The sequence below is a fragment of the Gekko japonicus genome, unplaced genomic scaffold, assembly GCF_001447785.1.
Source record: "Gekko japonicus isolate JY-2015 unplaced genomic scaffold, Gekko_japonicus_V1.1 scaffold1157, whole genome shotgun sequence".
Lineage (NCBI taxonomy): Eukaryota > Metazoa > Chordata > Lepidosauria > Squamata > Gekkonidae > Gekko > Gekko japonicus.
Window position 1 is genome coordinate 540467 of NW_015167085.1, and position 21663 is coordinate 562129.

A 21663-nucleotide genomic window follows, 5' to 3' on the forward strand; every position below is an offset into this window, starting at 1 on the left:
CCACCCGCCCACCCTGCCTGTCTCCCTTCCCCCGCATGCAAGCCCGGTAGGTCGCAGAGCGTCTCCTGCGCACGCGCAGGAGACGCTCTTGCACTTTCGGGGGGATTTAAACATCCCCCCGAAATTTTTTTCAACTTTTTTTTTTTGTGCACATGTGGGGACTGGCCCACGTGTGCACAAACCTCCCCCGGCCCCCCAAGTGCCCCCAAAGTGCAGATATAGATATCCGCACGGAGGGGGCAACTTGGCTATTAGTATAAGGATGCAGCCCGTACAGTGATTGCTACATGTTGGAAAGATCCGAAACCTCCAACTCTGACATTGTGGTACCAAAAACTATGGGATCAATTCCTCATGGATTCTGTCACCAGAAAAGTAAATAGATCGGCCTTGAAACCTGTGGTTAAACCCATAATGGAAAAATGGAACCCTATTTTAGAATTCCTAGCATCAGAAGATATTCTGCCTTCTTCTTGGCAACAAATGCAGAGATGGGTGTAATTGTTCTTGCGATATGATAAACAATATTGGATTGCTTTATTAACTGTTTCCTCGTTTATGCTTCTTTCATGCACGGTTAGTATTTATACTTAGGTTCATAAATCTCTGTAATCAGTGGACTTTCTGATACCTCGAAAAGTTTCATGTTAATTTAATTCTGTTAATCTGTTTCAAAAGTTGGTATGAACTGTTCGGACTCTCGATGATACTTCAATGTGTAAAGGATCAGTTATTTTTTTTTAACATATTGGATTTGCATTATATTTGTTATATGACAAAATAAATTAAAAAAATTAAAAAAATATATATGGCCAAAAGAAAAGTGAAGAGAACAATCCTTGCACTCATTTAGAAACTTTAGAAAGCATCCAGGTGGGCCCAATGATTTGCAATCTGTAGGTTCAATATTCCTGGGTGAAGAGGTTGGATTATTGGTCCAAAATACAGAGAAATCTAAACAGACTGCATCAGTCGTATGTTAGGATGAACATATGCTAGTAACACAGGCAAAAGTGGGCATAAACCCATTGTCCCATCCTACTTTAGTTGCAGTCAGTTATGAGTTATGCTGACATAAACACAAACATTTTAACATACAGATATTGTGTCTTTCCCACCCACCCCCATCTGGCATGGGGTTAAAAAACAGCAGCACAAACCTAGAAACTCAAAGTATTTGCAATTTTTAATTACTAATAAAGAACTGTAATTAAAATATTGAAAAAGTGTTGATTAAAATCCTTACATTGATCACATACAATAGCAAATGGCAAAAATGCTATTACTTTAGTAAGTGAGATAATACTTCATTATACCTAAGCAGATGCCACAATATAAGGGAAATAAATTGTGAGCTCCTACCTGTATGCAAACGAATATGTACTTTTAAACTTCCTGAGGTAGAAAAACATTTCATACAGTACTGGCACTTAAAAGCTTTAATGCCGGTATGAGTTTTTATGTGCGCTGTAAGGGTACTCTTCACAGCAAAGGCCCGGAAACACTGTGGACATTTGAATGGCTTTTCATGAGTGTGAATGCGAATGTGTCGTACTAGATCACTAGGTTTTTTAAATTCTTTAGAGCAGTATGGACAAATATGCCATCTTATTCCATTCTCCTCACGTATGGAACCTGAAAGAGAGTTACACAAGAAATATTAGAAGTACACTTAAGTTTAAAATACAACCAGAACAACAGCCTCAATTTTTTTTCTTTTTTTTAAATTAAAATTTAAAATTTAAAATACAATCAAAAGCTATGAGTCAACAACAGCCTCAAATGGTAAGTCAGAATTTGAGACCAATTACTTCCTTCTAACAGTCCAGCAGAATATTCTTCCTCCATTGGAGAAAGATTTTTTCCCCCATCGACACAAGATTCCACACATAGCAGTCACTGGATTCACCATTTTAATTTGGAAAGTGAAGTACCATGGTAAGTGAAGTACCATGAAGAAATTTTGCATTTAGCGCCTTCAGCTAAATGCAGCCCAGATTTAAACTCCAGCCAAGGTTTAAACACAATCACAATAATAATTTTAAATTTTTATTGTTCTTTTGTGATTGTTATAATCTGTAAACTGCTTCAAAGTTCTTTTAGGAAAATGGTACAGAAGTATTTTATATAAATAAAATCATAAGGAAAATACAAGAAGTCCACTTTAATCAAAATATTAGCAGCATACCAGTAAAAAAGACAGACAAAATAAATGGAAATGGATTATAATGAGATTTTATTCAAATACAGAAGGCAAAGAAGAAGCCTGCAGCGCACCAATGCCTGAAATATATGCAGAGGACTAATGGAAAATCACAAAACACTGTGAGAAAAACAACTGGTATGACACTGGCCAGTGCATGGATGAGAAACCTGCTGGAAACCCTATATACGCAGTTCTATAACGAGCTATATAAAAGTAAATTACATAATTGCTATATATGAAAAAGTTGTGTACATCCATTATAAAAAATAAACCATTTTAGTATTACCAGGTAAAAATGGTGACTTTTTCTTCAGAACTCTCTTCTCTTTTTTATCTACTTTATCTGGGTTCTCTTGTTCTTTAACTTGTTCTGTACTGCTAGAGTCAACCTGATGACTGGAGAGATTTGGAACATCAACATTTTCATCCTGACTTGATGGTATCTTACTCTCATTACAGTCAGCATTTGATGACACTGGAATTGAAGACAGCCCACTATTTTCCAAAGCTTGCTAAAATAACAAAAATGAATTAAACTGAGAAGAGAATTCATAATATTCCCAACTGGTTTTCCTGAAAGAATTAGACAACACTATAGTACACCTATTATTAAAATAATGTTAGTTGGTTGTTTCAACAGTCAAGGTAGTATGAGAATTTAGAGCAAGTATTCATAGCTGTATCAAAAGCAGCAGCTCATTTTATACCTTTTAAAACATTCACAGTATTGAAAATTTCCTGCAGTTCCAGAAATGTAAGAATATTCTCAGTTTGTAATTATTGCATCAGGTTATATTAGCATTGTTTGGTTTTGTAATAATGTGACCAAATTTTTAAACAGATTTCTACTTCCAGTTTTTAATCCATTTTATGTTGATATTAAAGATTTATGCATTAGACAGTTTTGAACATTGTGAGCAAAGAGTGACACTGCCTGGAGGTATAACCCAGCAGTTTCTGCTGCAAATCACACAGAACTGCTCAAACATAAAAAGCATGTTTACAGTTTTGGTCACCCTCGTGAATGTATTGCCCTGGGAGATTGACGAGGGAGTGCAACCATGTTAAGTCTCCTGCACCATTTGGTGGCTTTCGATACCATCCATCATGGTATTTTTCTGGACCACCCTTGGGAGTTGGGACTAGAAGGCACTGTTCTGCAGTGGTTCCAGTACTACCCCCAAGTTAGGTATCAGAAAGTCATGCAGAAAGTCATGCTGCACCACCCCTTAGCTTTTGGCTAAGGTTCCATCTTGTCCTCTATGCTTTTCAACTTCTATGTAAAGCTGCTGGAAGAGATCACCAGGCAATTTGGGCTGAATTTCCACCAATATGCAGAAGACAGTGAGCTCTGTGCTATCAGCAGATCCCAAAGAAGCTGTGGAAACTGTGAACAGGTGCCTGGAGGTAGTTTTGAAGTGGATGAGAACTAACAAGCTGAAACTTAATCCTGACAAAAAGAGGTCCTATTGGTGGGGGGAAGGTCACGAACCACAAACTGGGATGAACCTCCATTTCCCCAGTTTGTGCCCATCCCTAATAGAGACCATATCACTCCCGTCTTGTTTCATCTACTCCGGCTTCCAATTTTCTTCTGGGCTCAATTCAAGGTGTCGACATTAATCTTTAAAGCCGTATACAGCCTGGGACCAACATACTTTAGGACTACTTCCTCCCATATGAACTTACCCATTCTCTCCAGTCATCTTTGGAGGCCCTGCCTCAATTGCCCTCACCTTCTGAGGTTAGAGGGGTGGCAACCCAAGAAAGGGCCTTCTCAGTCATGGCACCAAAACTTTAGAACTCCGTCCTCAGGGAGGTTTGTCTGTCTCTCCCTATTGCTGCGTTCTACCAGTGGGTGAAGACTTTTCTATTTTGTTTGGCATACCCCCCAGTAACCGTTATTGGCCCTCCTTCCTGGTTCTGGTGTTGTTTGTTTATGTAGCTCTATTGAATTATTTTATAATTTTAAATGATCTTTTGAATTGTTAAAAAAATAGTGCTTTTATGTCTGTCACCTTGGGGACTCTGATTCCATGGGAAGGAGGCATAAAAATGTTTTGAATAAATTTAAATAAATAATAGCAAACCAGACAAGGGACCAAGGGAATATGTTAAGGAGAAGGGAGCAGGGAATGAATCATAGTCCATCCACTAACCCTTAACTTCATATAAATAAATACATCATTTCACAGTTTGTCTTTAGCCTGCGAATGGTTTAAGACCCATTTTAAGATGTTCCATACTTTATATGTTGTTTGATGCTCTAAATGCTGAATTTCAATACATTTTAAGATGTCTTATGCTTTTGTTATGTTCTGTAAGCTGTCTCAGGCAGTTTCCCTGGGCAGACAGCACAGAAATGTTCCAAAGAAATACCCATACTGCCCTCTCTCTGTTCATAACCAGGATGCTATGAAACTTAGCTATCAGGAAAGCCTGGCAATGGGAAGTGTTAGGCTGGAACAGAGGTCATTTCGGGGGGGATCGCGGGAGATCGCAGTTCCCCCGGGTGAGGTACGGGGGGCGGGGCACATGACGAAGCCCTGCCTCCTGCTTCCGGCCGCCCTGCTTCTGGCCCTCATTCAGCCAGGAGGAGGCAGGAGAAGAGGGAGGGTAAGTTCCTTCCTCCCTGCCTCTCCCCACCCCTGCCTGCCTGGGGCTAGGGAGGGCCTTCGCAGGGCTTCCTTGCACTCCCGCTGGCCTTGCAGGTCCACCGCCGGGCCCCTCATGGGGCTCGGCAGTGGAGCTGCAAGGTCGGTGGCGGTAGCCGGGACCGTTGGTGGCAGGGTGTGTGGCCTTATGACACACTTCCGGTGATGTCAGGGGGTGTGGCCTTATGACACACTTCAGGTGATGTCAGGGGGTGTGGCATATGCTAATGAGTTATGCTAATGAGTTCCCCTAGCTCTTTTTCTACGAAACGACCCCTGGGCTGGAACATTCACTTTTCTCAGCAACCTCTTTCATCTCCAGCACAAAGGGCTTTCTACACACTACAAGGAGAGATGGGTGGTCCAAAAATAAGGTATGCATTTCCATACCTGCAAAATGTCTCTGTTGATTCCCACTGCCATACTGAGTTGCTGACCAGGTTGCTGGGGCTGATTATTTTCCACTGGCTCTGACAGTTCAAGGAGTTGCTGAATAACATCCGTTACAGACTGCTGACCTTGATGTCCTGAAACAGAAGTTATTGGAGTTTCTGTCTGTGGAAAAAAGAAATAAACTCAAATTAAATGGGAAGGAATAAAAAAATGCAAAAACATGGAACTCACCTTGTAAAAATCTGAAACAAGTTGTTTAAAGAAATAAACATTGTCCATATATCAGCAGCTGTTGCATAAGGATACATTTCAAAGCCATCAACAAAGGACTATTTGTTCTAACTAGATTCTCACCCTGTATGCCTAAATACAAAGGTTCTTCCCAAGGTGAACTATAAACCAGTCTGAATTAACCATACAAAATGAGAACTTCTCCAGTTCATAAAATGAGTATTATGAACTGTAAAAATTAACAACAGTAACCACGAAATATATTTTGATCTTTCTAAATTGGGTGAGTGGGCAACAATGTGACAAATGACAGTCAATGTAATAAAAAGTCAAGTAATCCATATTGGAACAACCCTCACCCCTTAAATATATGTGGATGAAGTCTGAACTTGCTGAAACTGAGAGGTAAAGAGACCTTGGGGTCATAATGATCAATGAAAATGTTGACTCAGTGTGTAGCAGTAGCGAAAAAGGTAACCTCCATGATGGGGATTATTTGAAAGGGATTGAAAACAACCAAACAATATTATTTTCTCTGTACAGTTCAATGATACAGCCTCATTTTGAATACTGAGTGCAGTTTTGTTGCCATAGGTAAAAAAAGACATTGTAGAGCTGAAAAAATTACAGAAGACAGCTATCAGGATGATTAAGAGGTTGGGGCACCTTTCCTACAAGGGAAAGCTAAAGAGACTGGAACTTTTTGGTTTAAAAAAAAAGATAACTGAGGGGTGAGATGAGAGGTTTATAAAATTATGCAGAGTTAATTCAAGTTTTGGGGGAACTATGGACAGAGAGAAGTTTTCCTCCCTTTCCCAAAATACTAAAACTCAAGGGCACCTGCCACGGTTACCAGGCACTGGAAACTGGTGGAAGATGAGGGAGGTGGGGACTTCAGTATTGCTGGGAGTGGGGGCAATCACTTCTGACACAACTTTATGGTTAAACCACTAGTTAGAGGCAACTACTAGAGCATCACCCAGTGTGATGACATCACATCTGGGTCGTGCTGGAAGTGACTTTATCATGATGGAGATACCAGCCACGCCCCCTATTTCAGCTAGGCATTTCCTTTCAACCACCCAGTCAAGCAGCAGCAGACAACAGTAGCTGGGTTTGGGAGATCCCCCTACCCCCAGCAGGAAGGAAGCAACCCTAGCACTCAATGAAGTTGATGTGCAATGGATTCAGGATGGACAAAAGTAAGTATAGATGGCTTTTTAAGGGGACTAGATAAATTCATGGAAGATAGATCCATCAGTGACTACTAGCCATGGTCACTAAAGGAAACCTCCACAATCAGAGGCAGTAAACCTTCAAATACCAGAGTTTTTATTGTTATTGTGGTTGTTGCATTATTACGCTAATGTTGCTGGCATTTTTGGTGCTAATTGCTAAGGCTGTGAGCTAATGCAATAAAGCTTATGATTGACTGAATGATAAATACCAGTGTTAAGAGGCAACAGTGAGTGAAGGCCTTGGCCTCTATGCTGTTGTTGGTCCTCTAGAGTAACTGTTCAGCCGTTGTCCAAGACAGGATGCTGGACTAGATGGATCACTGGTTATGTTCTTATTTTGAAAAGTTTTTTTAGTGGTAACTCTTCCATCTAGACAGTATTATGATTGGTTTCATATCTACTTCAGCTACTTCAGGAAGTAGAAATGTTTGAAACAAATGAAGTAAATTGTTTTCTAACAAAATGCCTGTAGTTTGCTCCATGCCTCTCACCTCTTTAAAGGAGTTTTCTTGGGCAGCAAGCCCCAAGGGCTGGCTGTCAAAGAAACAACGGTTTCTGAGCCAGTTCATGCCCATCCCTAGTTACTCCAGTCTAAACCCACTGGGAAAAAAGAACAGGCCTTAGACTTACAGATGGAAAAACCTGGAGGAAAAAAGGCACTTTTGAAGGGAGGAAAAAGAACTTTTTTCCTTGTTTCTCTTCTCTTCATTTTAATTTCCCCCTGCTTGGTAACCAGGATGTTTGCATCTGAGGGAATGAGACAATCTTTAAAGTGCTATTGGACACCTATGTAATTTGTGTTTTCCATTTACAGCTGTTATTTTTTCCCCTACTTCTTAGATGGCAAAAACTAAAACATCTGCTAAGTTAGGACTGGCTATGTTCACAATTCCACTTGCAGAAAACTATATACTTTTTAAAATTTCACACACCAAAAATGTACAATTTTATGTGCTAAATTATATGTATTTATGTTGTTAATAAAGGGAGTTAACATTTGATAAGTAAGCATTGTGTTTCTTTCCATTTTTCTCCCAAATTTGCTTTTTCCCATGGCTTCAAAATTTCCAGAAAGTTTTTCTGCCCATGGGCCCACATTTTTCAAGGATGTTTCACAAAGAAAGACATAGCTATTTTGAACATCACTCTTCCTGTTTATAAAAAGCTAACAACAACAACTAGGCTATCTTACATTTATATCCAGCATCCTGGCCCACACTCAGAAATGCTCTTGCACAATATCTGTTCTCTTACATAAGGATTCCAAACTACTACCCGGCTCTGAAAGCACTGACTACTTGTTGGGATAGAGGGATGGAATGCCTGATTTGGCAGCCTTTCCAAACTGATGATCAGCATTATCAGAACTGGACAACAGCTCCTCTCTTCATTATTGTACATACACCACACAATTGTCGTCCACTTAATGCAGGTGCTGAACATGGGTATTCTTTTCCCCGCACAGCGCTCTCTAGCATTTTCAGATGCTTATCCTTTTTTGGTCAATGGCAACAGAGTTCCAAACAGGAAAAGCACAGGCTTTCTGAAGTCTTTCTTTGAGTTTAGTACAATTCCTTATCAAAATACAAATGTGTAATTGCCCAAAAATGGAAGAGGCATATACCACTACATAGAGACTATTGGTACCAAAAAAATCTGTGATTTGTGCCTTTTAGAAAAAGAGGCCATGAAAATTCCAAATACAGAATCAGGCTCTTATTCTACTCATTTTGAGGCTGTGTGGTTTCCCTTTTTAAGCTTTGTGTCTCAACATGACCAGACAAGATGATTATCAGATTGGACAAGATTGATGATAATAACTGACTTGCCTGGGTTATTTCCCTGCCCACAAAGAATAAGTTGTGGTGGCCTTGGGAGAGAAGAACTGGACTAAACTGATGTTATTAAACTGACTTGCCTGAGATATTTCCCTTCCTGCAAAGAACAAGTTGTGATGGGAGAGACAGAAACCTTGTGATATTGAGTATTTGGCATTTAATTTTATTTGGTATATTTGTATATTTAGATTTGTTATCTTACATTTGGTATATGAATTTTTAAAGTTATTGGGTTGAATAAAGATATTTAATTTAAGAAAAAATATATATTAATGTGTAGGAAGAAGAAGAAAAAGGGGAGGAGGAGGAGATTGGATTTATACCCTGCCATTCACTACCCAAAGGAGTCTCAGAGCAGTTTACAATCTCCTTTCCCTTCCCCTCCCCACAGCAGATACCCTGTGAGGTAGGTGGGGCTGAGAGAGCTCTCTTGAGAACTGCCCTTAAGAGAACAGTTCTGAAAGAACTTATGACTGAACCAAGGTCACACCAGCAGCTGCATGTGGAGGAGTGGGGAATCAAACCCAGTTCTCTCAGATTAGAGTCCGTGCTCCTAACCACTACACCAAACTGGCTCTTGTTCTAGACATACCTATGAACTAGAGCTGCCAACCTCCTGGTGGTGGCTGGAGAACTCCTGGTATTACAGGTGATCTTCAGGCAACAGAGATCAGTTCACCCGGATAAAATGACTGATTTGGAAAGTGGACTCTACCTCATTATACTCCACTGAAGTCCCTCCCGTCCCCAAACCCCACCCACCTCAGGCTCCACCCCCAAAATCCCCAAGTATTTCCCAACCCGGAGCTGGCAACCCTACTATGAACTCATGCCATATCAAATGCGTTACAGTTAAGCTAACAACTAACATACTCACATTCTTCCATTTATTATCAACAGGCTGCAACAAATTAACTGTTGTTAATGTCAGAGGCTGAGCCACAGAATCCTATGGAAAATAAGAATGGATAGTAAGTTAATACCGTCCCAAAATTAACATATGGAAGTACAAAGATATGACAGTTTCTTCCATCAGGATTCAAGTTAAGGTAAGCCAGCAAGCTTTATAAGGCGAGATGTATTTTTTTTTAAAGCAGACATACTATACATGAATCAGCAGCAGACAAGATTTAATTGTTAAAGGGGCAGGAAACTTAAGCAGAACCAGTTATTTCAAGTTGGTTAAATTTGTTGTACCACTTATCAGTTAATAAAAAAGGAAGCTGAACACCAAAGGCATATCCCATTGTGATCTTCTGCTGGTTTGCTTCTCTAAAATAAATAGCCATTCATTAAGAGTACTCTTGTACATCAACTATTCAATTTAGTGAGACCTAAAAAGAAAATTTCCTCATGGAATGTACATATGTCTGTAGAAAACAGAAATAGGTATTAAATATAGGTCGTTTCTGTCTATATCTTCCTCTCAGTCACACACATACATAAGAGGAAAATTATATTTAAAAACTCCTTTACCAATAGATTAGGATGCAAATGTTACCGTTGTAATATGAGATGTCTCTGTTGTAGAGCTTGCTGTGTTTTGTGTGCTACTCATATGCATCTTGCTGATATGAGTATGTAAGCTGCCTAAACTTTTGAAGATACAACTACATTCTGTACAGTTATACGTGGGGCCATTCTTCACCTTGAGGAATAAATGAAAAAAAAAACCTCAGTCAAAACTTTACAGTTATGATTTTCTATATAGTATAGCAAAATTACAACTAAGGCTCCTCAGAAACACTCTCAGTTTTATACTGCATCTGAAAGACCAGCTTGTTGCATTAGACAAATTCAATATGGGTCTGAAATAGCCCAGCCATTCCGAGATTATGCTTCATGACACAATCATCATTATGCACCCACCAAACTGTATTTTCTACTCATAGAACTCAGAAAAATGCTAAATTATAAGCAGAAAGGTCTCAGAGGAGTTTTTGCTTGGTGGTATTTTGCTTCTTTTGACAGACGCTTACTAGATTTAGCACATGTACAAATTCTGTTTTTATGATGGAAAAAATACAGAAAGCACAAGCAAAAAAGTACCAGATCAGAGGCTGAACCAAGTGGATGTCAGCTCCAGGGTACTGTAGAAGTTTCATATATAAAGAGATTGGTACCACAAATCCAAATATGTCAAGAGATTATTCAAGTGAGTGCAAGAAATGGCTCCATTATAATTTATTATAACATTTATTATAATGAAATCCAGTAAAAAAAAAAATCAGGAAAACCTGATTTTTTTTTAGTTAATTGGCTACTCATCAGGGGAGTTGAAGAAGAAGCTAAAAATCCTTTCCATGCTAATTGTGATTTCAGTATCATATACTGTGGGTTAATTACCAGTTAAATTTCACAGACTGTATGGGGATGAACGTTGGATGGCCTCCTCCATTTTGCATTTTCTAATCCATCTTTCTCCTTGTGTTCTGTCTTTGTGCTGAACCCTATCCCATGATCAGTTATCATCTCCTCTTTATCTTCCCCCAATCCTCTTGACCATAGGTTGAGACAAAGGAAGGACATGCCCTGATAGGCTGCCTAGGAATCTGACAGAAGATGTCATTCCCTGGTCATATTTGGAAGAAGGGGCATTGTATTCGATCTAGGATCATACCGCATAATGAATGGTTAAAAAATTGTGGAAACACTGAATATTGACAGTGGCATTAGGAACTTGCTATAAAGTAGGTTGCCAATAACTGCAATCATCTGTGCTGTTTACCTCTGAATGAACTCTCTGAATATGTGACTGAAGATTGCCTTTCTGAGAGAAGGCTGCAGGACAAAAGGCACAGGCATGGGGTTTTTCACCAGTGTGTTTAATCATATGGGTTTGTAACGCCCCCTTCTGATTAAACGCCTTTCCACATTCGCTACATTTAAATGGTCTTTCACCTAAAAAAAACAAAACCATAAATATATTTAAAAACCAAAGAAATGTGTTCTCACTAGTAACTAGCAACATTAACATAAATTTAATGTAAAACAAAGTATGTTGTAACATAGTGATGTATGAAATACTGTAAAATTAAATGACATGTTCCACATTTCTGTCAGGCAATCTTACATACAAAGATTCCCTTTCAGTTTTAAACCTACACAGATAAACGACTGTCTTTGAATACAAAATCCTCTTTCATCATGCAATATATATAATTTTTGTGTATGGAAATAAAATAAAAGTTAGTAATAAGAGGGGACCCACAAGGGCTTGTGGACAGGGGCATCTAATTCTTCACTGTTTTCTCTTTCCCCTCCCTGACAGCCCCCATAGCCTCTCCCCTTTTCCTGCTTCCTCCTCTCCTTCCGACACACCAGCCAACCTACTTTTATCTGCCCCCTTCTTCAGCTTTCCCTCCCTTCCTCCCCGTGGCAGCCTCTACCTGAGAAAACTAGACCCCAGTTGCTTGGTGCCAGGCAGCAAGCCAGGGCCAGTTACATGGTGGGGAACCTGCAAGTACTTACTTGCGGAGGACCTTATTTTCAGCCTATGGTTCTGCCAGGCCTGGCCCTGATGGGTCTGCCCACAAAGGCCAAAACAGCCCTGGAAGGGCCCTACCCATCCCTGCTTTTTACTAACCGAAACCAAAGAAAAACAGGTTGCTTACCTGTAACTGATGATCTTCGAGTGGTCATCTGTGCATTCATACCCATGGGATCTAGTGCGCACGCGCTGGATCGATCGGTGCTGTAGCAAGCTCTTTTAACGGATTTTCGCACCCAGTCCCTCAGGCATGCGCAGGAACCCCACCACGCATGCTCAGAGGGGTGGGCGCGGACATCCCGCCAGTTCCTTCAAACCGCCGCAAATCAACCCCTATTGAAAATGTAGAAGCTAACAGCAGCGGGGAAGGAGGGCGGGTGGTGTGAATGCACAGATGACCACTCAAAGATCAACAGTTACAGGTAAACAACCTGTTTATCTTCGACGTGGTCTCTGTGCTTCACACCCATGGGAGATTAGCGAGCAGTGGCCTACCTGGAGGAGGGTGCTGCCAGGTCCTTTACTGCATAGCCGAAGATAGAATGTGACGTCCCATGCTAGTATTGGTGTTCGTACGGACATCTAGGGCGTAGTGCCTGATGAAGGTGTTAGGCGTGGCCCACATAGCGGCTTTGCAAATGTCCATCAGTGGCACTCCCTGGAGGAAGGCAGTGGAAGTCGCGATAGCCCTGGTTGAATGAGCCCTGATAGGGCCAGGCAATAGCTGTTTGGCGATCAGGTAACATAGACGGATGAGACCCACAATCCACTTTGACAGGCGCTGAGCCGTGATGCGAGTGCCCAGCCGAGCTGAGGCGTAAAAGACAAACAGTTGCGAGTCTCGTCTAGTTGGGTGTGTTCTACTGAGGTAGAAAAGGAGAGGACGCATTTTGAGTCTGGCAAAGACAAGAAACGACGTAGTTGCAGCCATCAGGACAAGCAGCCTCTGAATTTGGAAGGCAGTGATGGAGGGTTGGGTACGGACGACGGTGGCTAAGGAAATGATATCTGCCGCCCTGTCGTGGGGCAGGTAAGCCATGCATGTCTTGGAATCCAGTATAGTGCCGATGTACTGTATTCTCTGGACTGGGCACAATTGAGACTTTTGTCGATTGACTTGTAGGCCCAGATTCTCCAATAGTGCCAGAGTCTCTGTGACGTTTGAGACCAGGGTGTTCTTGGAAGGCGCTACCAGAAGCCAATTGTCAATATATGAGTAGATGGAAACACCCTGGAGACGGAGGAAAGCTGCAACCACAATCATGGTGCTGGACAGGCCGAATGGCAGGGCCATATACTGGTAATGATGTTGACCAATCGCAAAGCGTAGGTATTGGCGGTGGGTGGGGTGGATGGTAAGGTGGAAGTACACGTCTTGGAGGTCGAGGGTGGCCATCCAGACGTGTCTCCGAAGCAATGGCATGATCTGTTGTAGGGACACCATGCGGAAGCAGTGGTAGGTCACAAAACGGTTCAGCTCCCTTAGATCTGATATGGGTCGAACGCCTCCATCTCGCTTCGGGACTGTGAAGTATTGGGAATAAAACCCCGTCCCGTGGAGGTGTGGTGGTACATGTTCGATGGCTCCCTTCTGGAGAAGGACAGAAACCTCCTCTAGGAGAGCTGGGGAAGGGGGCATGGAGACGACAGGAGTATTGGGGTTCTGGTGGAACTGGATTTGGTAGCGTCGGGTCAAGATGGACAGCACCCACTCGTCCGAGGTGATGTGACGCCAAGTGTGAAGAAAAGGTGACAGGCAGGTTTGAGCTGACTCAGTGACTGGGAAGTCAAAAACCCTGCTTGGAGGGTTTGGTATGTTTGGTGCAGGAAGATTGTTGCCCGGAACCGAATATTGGTTTCTGGAAGGTGGATTTTTGGCCTCCCAAAGATGTTCGCGGTCTCCATTGTGTGTCCAGAGACTGACAACTTGTGGTACGCCTCTGCCAGGATATCGACCAGGTGCAGGGACGGTATGGTTGCCTCGCAGAGGATGACACTTCTAGAGCTCGAGAAGCTTTTATGCTTTTATCTAATTCCTGTAAAGTAGAATCAGTAGTGGCATTGAAAAGTCCCAGGCCATCAAATGGAAGGTCTTCCACATAAGATCTAGTATCCATGGGCAGATTAGTATTGCAGAGCCAAGAATGTCTCCTGAGAGCTATTGCAGAGGCTATAGTTCTGGAGGATGCCTCGAGGACATGCTTAGTAGTGTTGAGCTGTTGCTTTGCCAACACCATGCCTTCCTTTTGGATGACTCTGGCTGCCTGGAGTTTGTCTTCTGGGAGGTGGGTCAGAAGTTCGGAGAACCGTTCCCAGAGAGTATATTGATACCTATTCATGCAGGCCAGGTAGTTAGTGGCCTTGACTCCCAATGCTCCTGTGGAGTAGAAGCGTCTGCCAAAGGCATCCAATTTCTTACCTTCCTTGTCAGAAGGTGCGGAGTGTGTCCTCTTGGATTTAGAGGAAGATGTTATCACCATCGAATTTGGCTGAGGGTGCGAGAATAGGAATTCGGCATCTGCCTCTTGGACCCTATACATGTGGTCCAGTCATCTCGTGGACACTGGGGCTGATGAGGGTTTTAGCCATGGAGCCTTTGCTGCCTGCAAAAGGACTGAAGACATAGCCAATGCCAAGGTGGAGGATGTATCAAGCTGGACTATATCAAAAACGGCATCTGTTGCCTGCGGAAGTTGCTGGATGACAGAGAGGCCTAAAGAGTGGGCCATTCTTTTGACTAAATCTGTGTATGACGTAAGGTTGTCGGATGGGGATATGGGTAGGTCCTCAGCGACATCCTGGTTGGGAGATTTATGGTCGGGAGAAGTATGAGCCTCAGATGCTTCCATATCCGAGTCTTCTTCCATGGAGTCAGAGGAGTCTTGGTGTGGTATATGGACCGAAGTGTCCTCTTGACAAGCTATAGGTTTTGGTGGAACGACAGGGTTTGGAGTGACCAGAGGGTTGGGAGGACGACTTGGTTCCAGTCTATGGTGGGAAGGATCGTCTGCATGAGGACGAGACAGAGATGCTGAAGGTCTCGACTTGTGGGACGACCTTGATCTGTGAACAGAGTGGGACAAATAGCGATCCCAATCAGAATAGCCCGCCGGAGTCAACCATGGCATGGATGGTGGATAAGCCCCGTACAGGTATCTCAACTGTCGTTGATCCCAAGATATCGGTGGTGGAGGGGGCAGGAAGACTCGGGGGGATCGACTTCTGGACCGTGGACGTCTGGGAGACAAAGCAGTAGCCTGTCTGTGAGAACCATCCCTGTAGTCTTGGTCTGAGGGCCAGTTTGGTGTAGTGGTTAAGTGTGCGGACTCTAATCTGGGAGAACCGGGTTTGATTCCCCACTCCTCCACTTGCACCTGCTGATGTGACCTTGGGTCAGTCACAAGCTCTGACACAGCTGTCCTTGAAAAAGGGCAGTTTGTGTCAGAGTTCTCTCAGCCCCACCCACCTCACAGGGTGTCCGTTGTGGGGAGGGGAAGGGAAAGGAGTTTGTAAGCTGCTCTGAGACTCCAAGTGAAGGGCGGGGTATAAATCCAATCTCTTCTTCTTCTTGGTCGTCGATATCGACATATTGGACATGGAGACGCGGAGGATGACATTGCGTGCTGTGAGAAGCGTGTTGGTACCGACGTGTTTCGACATCGGGAGCCTCCGATATCATCGATTCCAATGAAGTAGAAGGAGAGGGAGAAGGCTCAGCACCCATCTGGTGACTTAGGAGCTCTACCGTCTCAATGTCGGAGTAAGGACGCTCCACTTGTTAGATGGGGGAATCCAATAGTTGGATGCTCGGTATCGGTGGAGGAATTTGGGCCTCCGATATCGATACTGCCGTTGGAGCGGGAGGCACTTTAGGGGCATCACCCAGTGCAGGCACCACTGACTTCCCCTTCTTCGCCACCTTAAGGGACTTTGAGGCAGGTCTCGATGCCGGATTTGTCGATGTTGATGGTCTCTCCTCCATCGCTGAGGTAGGAGTAAGGGCCGATTCTAGCAGCGCTACTTTAAGGCGCGCAGCTCGGTTTTTCTGTGTTTGATTAGAAAAACGAACACGGTGACAACAGGACTCTGGCCGGTGAGACTCTCCGAGACCAAAAATGCACAGGGTATGACAGTCGGGAGGAGCAAGTTTGCTGCCGCAACCCTTGCACCTATTGAAAAAACCCCACTTCTTCTCCATAAAAGAAAGTGAAGAAGAGGGAACGTTTGAGGGGGGGTAGCCCGAAGGCCAGAGGTAATCGGTAGACTCTCCCTCAGCAGAAAATAATTTTTTTTAAGTTTTTTTGAAGAACAAACAAAAAGAAAAAGGAGAGGAAATTTAGGATAAGGAAAAAATCCCTAAGAGCTGTGAGGCGAAAGCCAGAAGCGAACCGATCTGACTGACGAAAAATAGGTCTACTCAACGCGGCGGCAAGAAAGGAACTGGCAGGATGTCCGCGCCCACTCCTCGGGGCATGCGCAGTGGGGTTTCTGCGCATGCCCGAGGGACTGGGCGCGAAAATCCGTTAAAAGAGCTTGCTACAGCACCGATCGATCCAGCGCGTGTGCACTAGATCCCATGGGTGTGAAGCACAGAGACCACGTCGAAGATACCAAGGTTTGAAGGATGGCAATACTGTTGTAGTTGCCCACTACCATCAATTAGGGCATTTGCTTCTTAAATATACAGGTGCTGCTTCTAATATTTTTATTTATTTATTTTTAATTTCAGGTTTTTCTGCAAATCTGGGGTGTTTTTTTCAGATCTGTGGAAAGATCTGTCTCTTGTTTGAAGTATCCACAGATGGTGGGTCACACTGAGAATTAGATATATTGATATGTACCTTAGTGCTTAAAGTGTACTTATTAGTACATTCGTAAAGTTATTTAGGTTATGATCCAGTCCCTACTAAAGCATATTATGAGAAGAAAACCCAGGGACAAGATGCTGCACAGACAAGATGCCCACACCATTCAAAATCCCAGTACACTCCAGGAAAGGACACAAAAAAATACCATTTAATTGTGTATATGGCCTCAGAATGGTGATGGGAGGTCCTCCACATACATCACTAGAGCATATAAGCAGAGCCTATGTCAGCATACCCTGAGGTGCGGCAGCTATCAGAGCCAAAGACATTCAGTGAGGTCCATTACTGCTACCTCCTAACTACACCTCCCCCAATGTCCACATGTTCGCTCTTCCCCCACCTGCCCACTTGTGAGCTCCCCCAACACCTGTGCTCCCAAGCCACACACTCTTCTCAGTACTGCTGGGAGAATAGCATGCATGTGGTGTGTGCATCTGGGAACATGATCAATGAAAATGCTTGAAAGTGAGCAAGCTGGAGGGAAAGGACACATGATTAAGGGCTTGGGGAAGGGAAAGGGGGGCACAGGCATGGGGAGTGACAATAGGCAGGGGAAGGGTGCCCACGCATTCTCTGCCCTGGGTTCCCCCAAAACTTGAACTGAACCTGCATGTAACCATGGCAGAGCTGGCTTGCATGCCTACTAGTTGGATTGCATGGAAGTTTTAGATGGAGCAAGAATCTGGACTGGGTGAAGAAGGACCATATCTGACAAGCCTGTAAGAACCTAATAAATGAAAGGGGTCAAGTACTTATATAAGATAATGAAATACATTGGTACAAGAATTCTGCAAACATTAGAAATTAATATTTTGACAAGTATCTTTTCCATTCAAGACAGTTGATTTTCTCATTTCCAACAGAGTAGATTTTTATCAAGTACTTTTATCAACTTGATGGTTTAGCTTTCCAAGTACATACAGAAAACATTAAGCACAAACATCAAATTAGAAACATACCAGTTCAAGAACAATGATTTGATACATAACAAAATTAACAAGAATGTAAACGTAATGAGCTCAGATTAATTATCTCTAGCTGCTTAACATGTGCACAAGAAGTTCTTGAAAATCAAAAATATTTCTTCTGAAAATAATGAACAGATTCTTTTAAAATTAGGGGTAAGGCTGACCTCTTGTGTCCATTCTCTGCATGTTCATATATAAAACAAAATTCCTTATTAGGCTGATTTATCTGGCACTGAACTGTCAAATTACCAGTTTTCCAATAAAATAATATGAGCATAAGGAAACGAACATTGATTACCAAAGTCAGACTAGAAATCAGATGATGATGATTATTTTTTAAGCTATATGCAGTTCAGCCTAGAAATTATTTTATCAGTTTGCCTCTCCCTTTGTGTCACACAGGGTGGGTTGAATGACCCACCTGGCTCCTCAAAATTAAAGTTATATTTGTGCGAAGTGCTCCCATTACTATATCATGTGGGGGTTTTTTTGGGGGGGGGGTTGAACTCAATATTAAACGTTTAAGTGGCAGATGAGATTTAAGGCATTCCGTTAGAAGCAATTGTTTCTTGTTCTAAGAAAACAGTGAGCAGCAAGATATTAATTCCACTCTGAAGATGGCATAAGCAAATTAATGTCTATGAGCCAGTTTAGATTGCCCAGTTTGAAGTTATTTATACAGTTAAGGACAAGTATGAACCTTCAAAGTTTCTGGAATTTTGCTCCCTCCACCACTGCACACAGAACACATAGACACAGAATCTATACATAAAACATATATGAGCAGACCTCACTTACGCAACCTTTTGGGCCTATCTTATACACACAGTTTAGTGGTCTATAATGGTCTGATTGATGAGATGCGAGCTCAAATCCTACTTTGCCATAGAGGTGACTTTGGGCCAGTCAACACTCTCAGCCTAACCTACTTCACCAGTTCTTGAAAGAGCAAAAGGGGGTGGGGGTGATGCCATTCTAAGGTCCTTAGAGAAAGGGCAGGATAAAAACATATACATAACAAGGCGAAAAGTTCTAAGAGTGGTAGAAGAGCATGCAAAGCTTGCTTCACTGCCCATAGTGGTATTTTACATTTGTATTTTAAATATCTCAGATTACAACAAGCTTTCACTGAAGCGTGTAAAACCCAATAACCCGTTTATACACCTGCGTTTTTATGAAAGAACAGGACACAACACACCATCTTTCTAAGAAAGCAGATCTATGCTTGTGAGGAGCACAAATACTTACCCTCAAAAAGGTTATACAAAAAAACTAAATAAAGGAGGGTTGGGGAAATTAGGGGGATAGGAAATTGTCTTCCACAACCTCACAGCTCTATATACAATTTCAAATATATCCTGTATGGATTTATTCACCTTACCTGTGTGTATTCGAACATGCCGTGTTAATTGACTTGGTTTCTGGAATGTCTTCCCACAGTGTGGACATGAATACGTAAACCCACTTCTATCGATATTTCTGTTATACGACCTGGTATTTGATACCCTGTTGGTGTATATTAAACAGTTAATTTTAATAGGACAGTGATTCCTATAATCACCTCGTTTGAAAGTAGAGTTGATTTCTGTATTTCAACTGGATTTTGGATCTTGTGTGCATTGCAATTAGAAATGCATATCAAGTACACATTAATAAGGTCTTAAAGCACAAGTATGGTATCACTCAGTCTATTCTAACATACATTACCAGTTGAATCTGTATCAAATATAAAGCTAGAAAAAAGCTGTAGACATTTTAGACCTTTTGGCATTCTTATGCTCTCAGTTCTTTTCCTCAGTTCTTTTCCTTTCCAAGTTTGAAGAGAATTGGACCAGGGGGTCCAATTCTATGGGCCCTCAAACAGGTTGCCCCTATCCCCTCCATTGTTCTCTATGGCGGGGGAAAAGTTACACCATAGAGAACAATGGAGGGGATAGGGGCAACCTGTTTGGGGGCCCGTAGAATTGGACCCCCTGGTCCAATGCTCTTCAAATGTGGTTGGTATCTTGGGGAGAGGCTCCAGCAGCTACCCTGCGAGTTTGGAGTCTCTCCCTCAAGCCCCCTCCCCTCCAGCCCCCAGAATACATCCTATGTTTTCGCCATTTACTTCAATGGCCCGTAGGATATAATGGGGCCGAATAGCCTTCGAATTAGAGATTCTGAATCGACCTGCAGCAGCCCGAAAGGGGTCCGAATGGGCCATTTTGGGGGGTGCATTCGTATATGCACTGACTTGATACCCTAATCCCACGTATCAAGTCAGTGCATATCCAGTGCCTACGTGATACAAACTACACACAAAAACACCATAATACATATACCTTTCCTTCCTTTTATACCCTTAGAAGCTCATTGATTCACAGATTTTGAGCAGCAGAAGATACTTGCTTCTTCTTCTTCTTCTTCTTCTTCTTTTGATGCAAGGACTAAAAGGACTGAGACAAATTTTGCAGGTGCTGGAGTAAACTTAGGATCCTTATTGCTGAGCAAAAGAGCCAAGGTTTCCAGAGGCTAGTGGGACAGTTGGTTGATTAAAGGCTTACTATACTGATCCCTTATATTCTCAAAGAACCTGCATTTAAGCAGGGCATGGAAGGATGTATCTATTCTATTAATGCCACGAGGGCAGATTCTGTCAGAATAGGGCCTATTCAAAAATCTCCCATTAAAACCATTGTAGGACTAATATTCAGTCTTGCAAACAAAAAAGCTCTACAGTAATGTGGGATGGTAAGCTAGTACACATAGGAGGGTAAGTATCTTGGAAAAATGCATATACCTACTTCGCATGATACTATCATTCTCAAAAGGGTAGAATAATGATAAACTACGTACAAAAGCACATGTAATTATTTTTATTTGCTTCATTTATACCCATCTTTGCTCCCAATGGGGACACAAAGCAGTATTATCATTCTCCTCTCCTCCATCTTATCATTGCAACAACCTTGTGAGGAAGGTTAGGCTGAGGGTGTATGTCTGGCCTCAGGTCCCCTAGCAAACTTCCATGGCAGAGTGGGCATTCCAACAGGGGTCTCCCAGATCCTAGTCTGATACTCTTATCACTACTCCACTCTGGCTCTCATCATGTTATTCATAAGCACAGTGTGGACAAATCTGTGTGCCATGACCCATCAATCGTTTAGTATCTGTATATTCAGGACAGTATACATTTGCCCTGTGCTGCTCTCTAACTGAACCTAGTTTCCTTTTTTAAAATGCATTTATCTACTGACTTTCAAGAAGTTCTTGCCTTACAATGAAGCAATGTTCATGATCAAATTGATAAGGAGAGTTTAAGCGATGGTAGATCGCTCAGCTCAAATAAATAAAAATGATTTGCATACTATGCTAGTACTACAGCCATTGTGGATCCCCAGGAGCTCAGCCTAGGTATAAAGACTACGTTATATGGAGATCAGCTCCTGCATTAAGGCACCAGTGTGAAACCTAGATTGCCTGTTCCTGTTCATAGGTGTTAATCAGGGGTAATTTCATAGAAAAAGAGCTGCAGGAGCTCATTAGCATAAGGTATGCTAATGAGCTACTAGGTATTAGCATAATAGCTGATTAGCATATGCCATCCCCCCCTGACATCACCTGAAGTGATGTCAGACGGGGAAGCAAAAGGGGGGGGAGGCATCTTCAAAAGCCTCCACTTCCCTTCCCCAGCCGGCCTGCAGGGGGGAGGGAAGTGAGTTGGGCCACAGAAGGAGGAAAGAGGGAAGGAAAGAGAGAGAGAGTAGAGAGAAGGAAAGAAGGAATGAAATAGGGAAA

General features: G+C 42.4%; 1 protein-coding gene across 1 annotated transcript in view; it reads right to left on the reverse strand.

The window, feature by feature from the left end:
• The window catches only part of ZNF236 (zinc finger protein 236), a 92143-nt gene that overhangs the window by 57856 nt on the left and 12624 nt on the right, over nt 1-21663 (reverse strand). The window contains exons 5-11 of the mRNA XM_015412837.1: nt 19268-19392; nt 11289-11461; nt 10062-10208; nt 9438-9509; nt 5251-5415; nt 2493-2718; nt 1363-1635 (exon numbers count right to left, since the gene is read on the reverse strand). Coding sequence (XP_015268323.1) covers nt 1363-1635; nt 2493-2718; nt 5251-5415; nt 9438-9509; nt 10062-10208; nt 11289-11461; nt 19268-19392 — 1181 coding nt within the window. The remainder of the gene's footprint in view (nt 1-1362; nt 1636-2492; nt 2719-5250; nt 5416-9437; nt 9510-10061; nt 10209-11288; nt 11462-19267; nt 19393-21663) is intronic.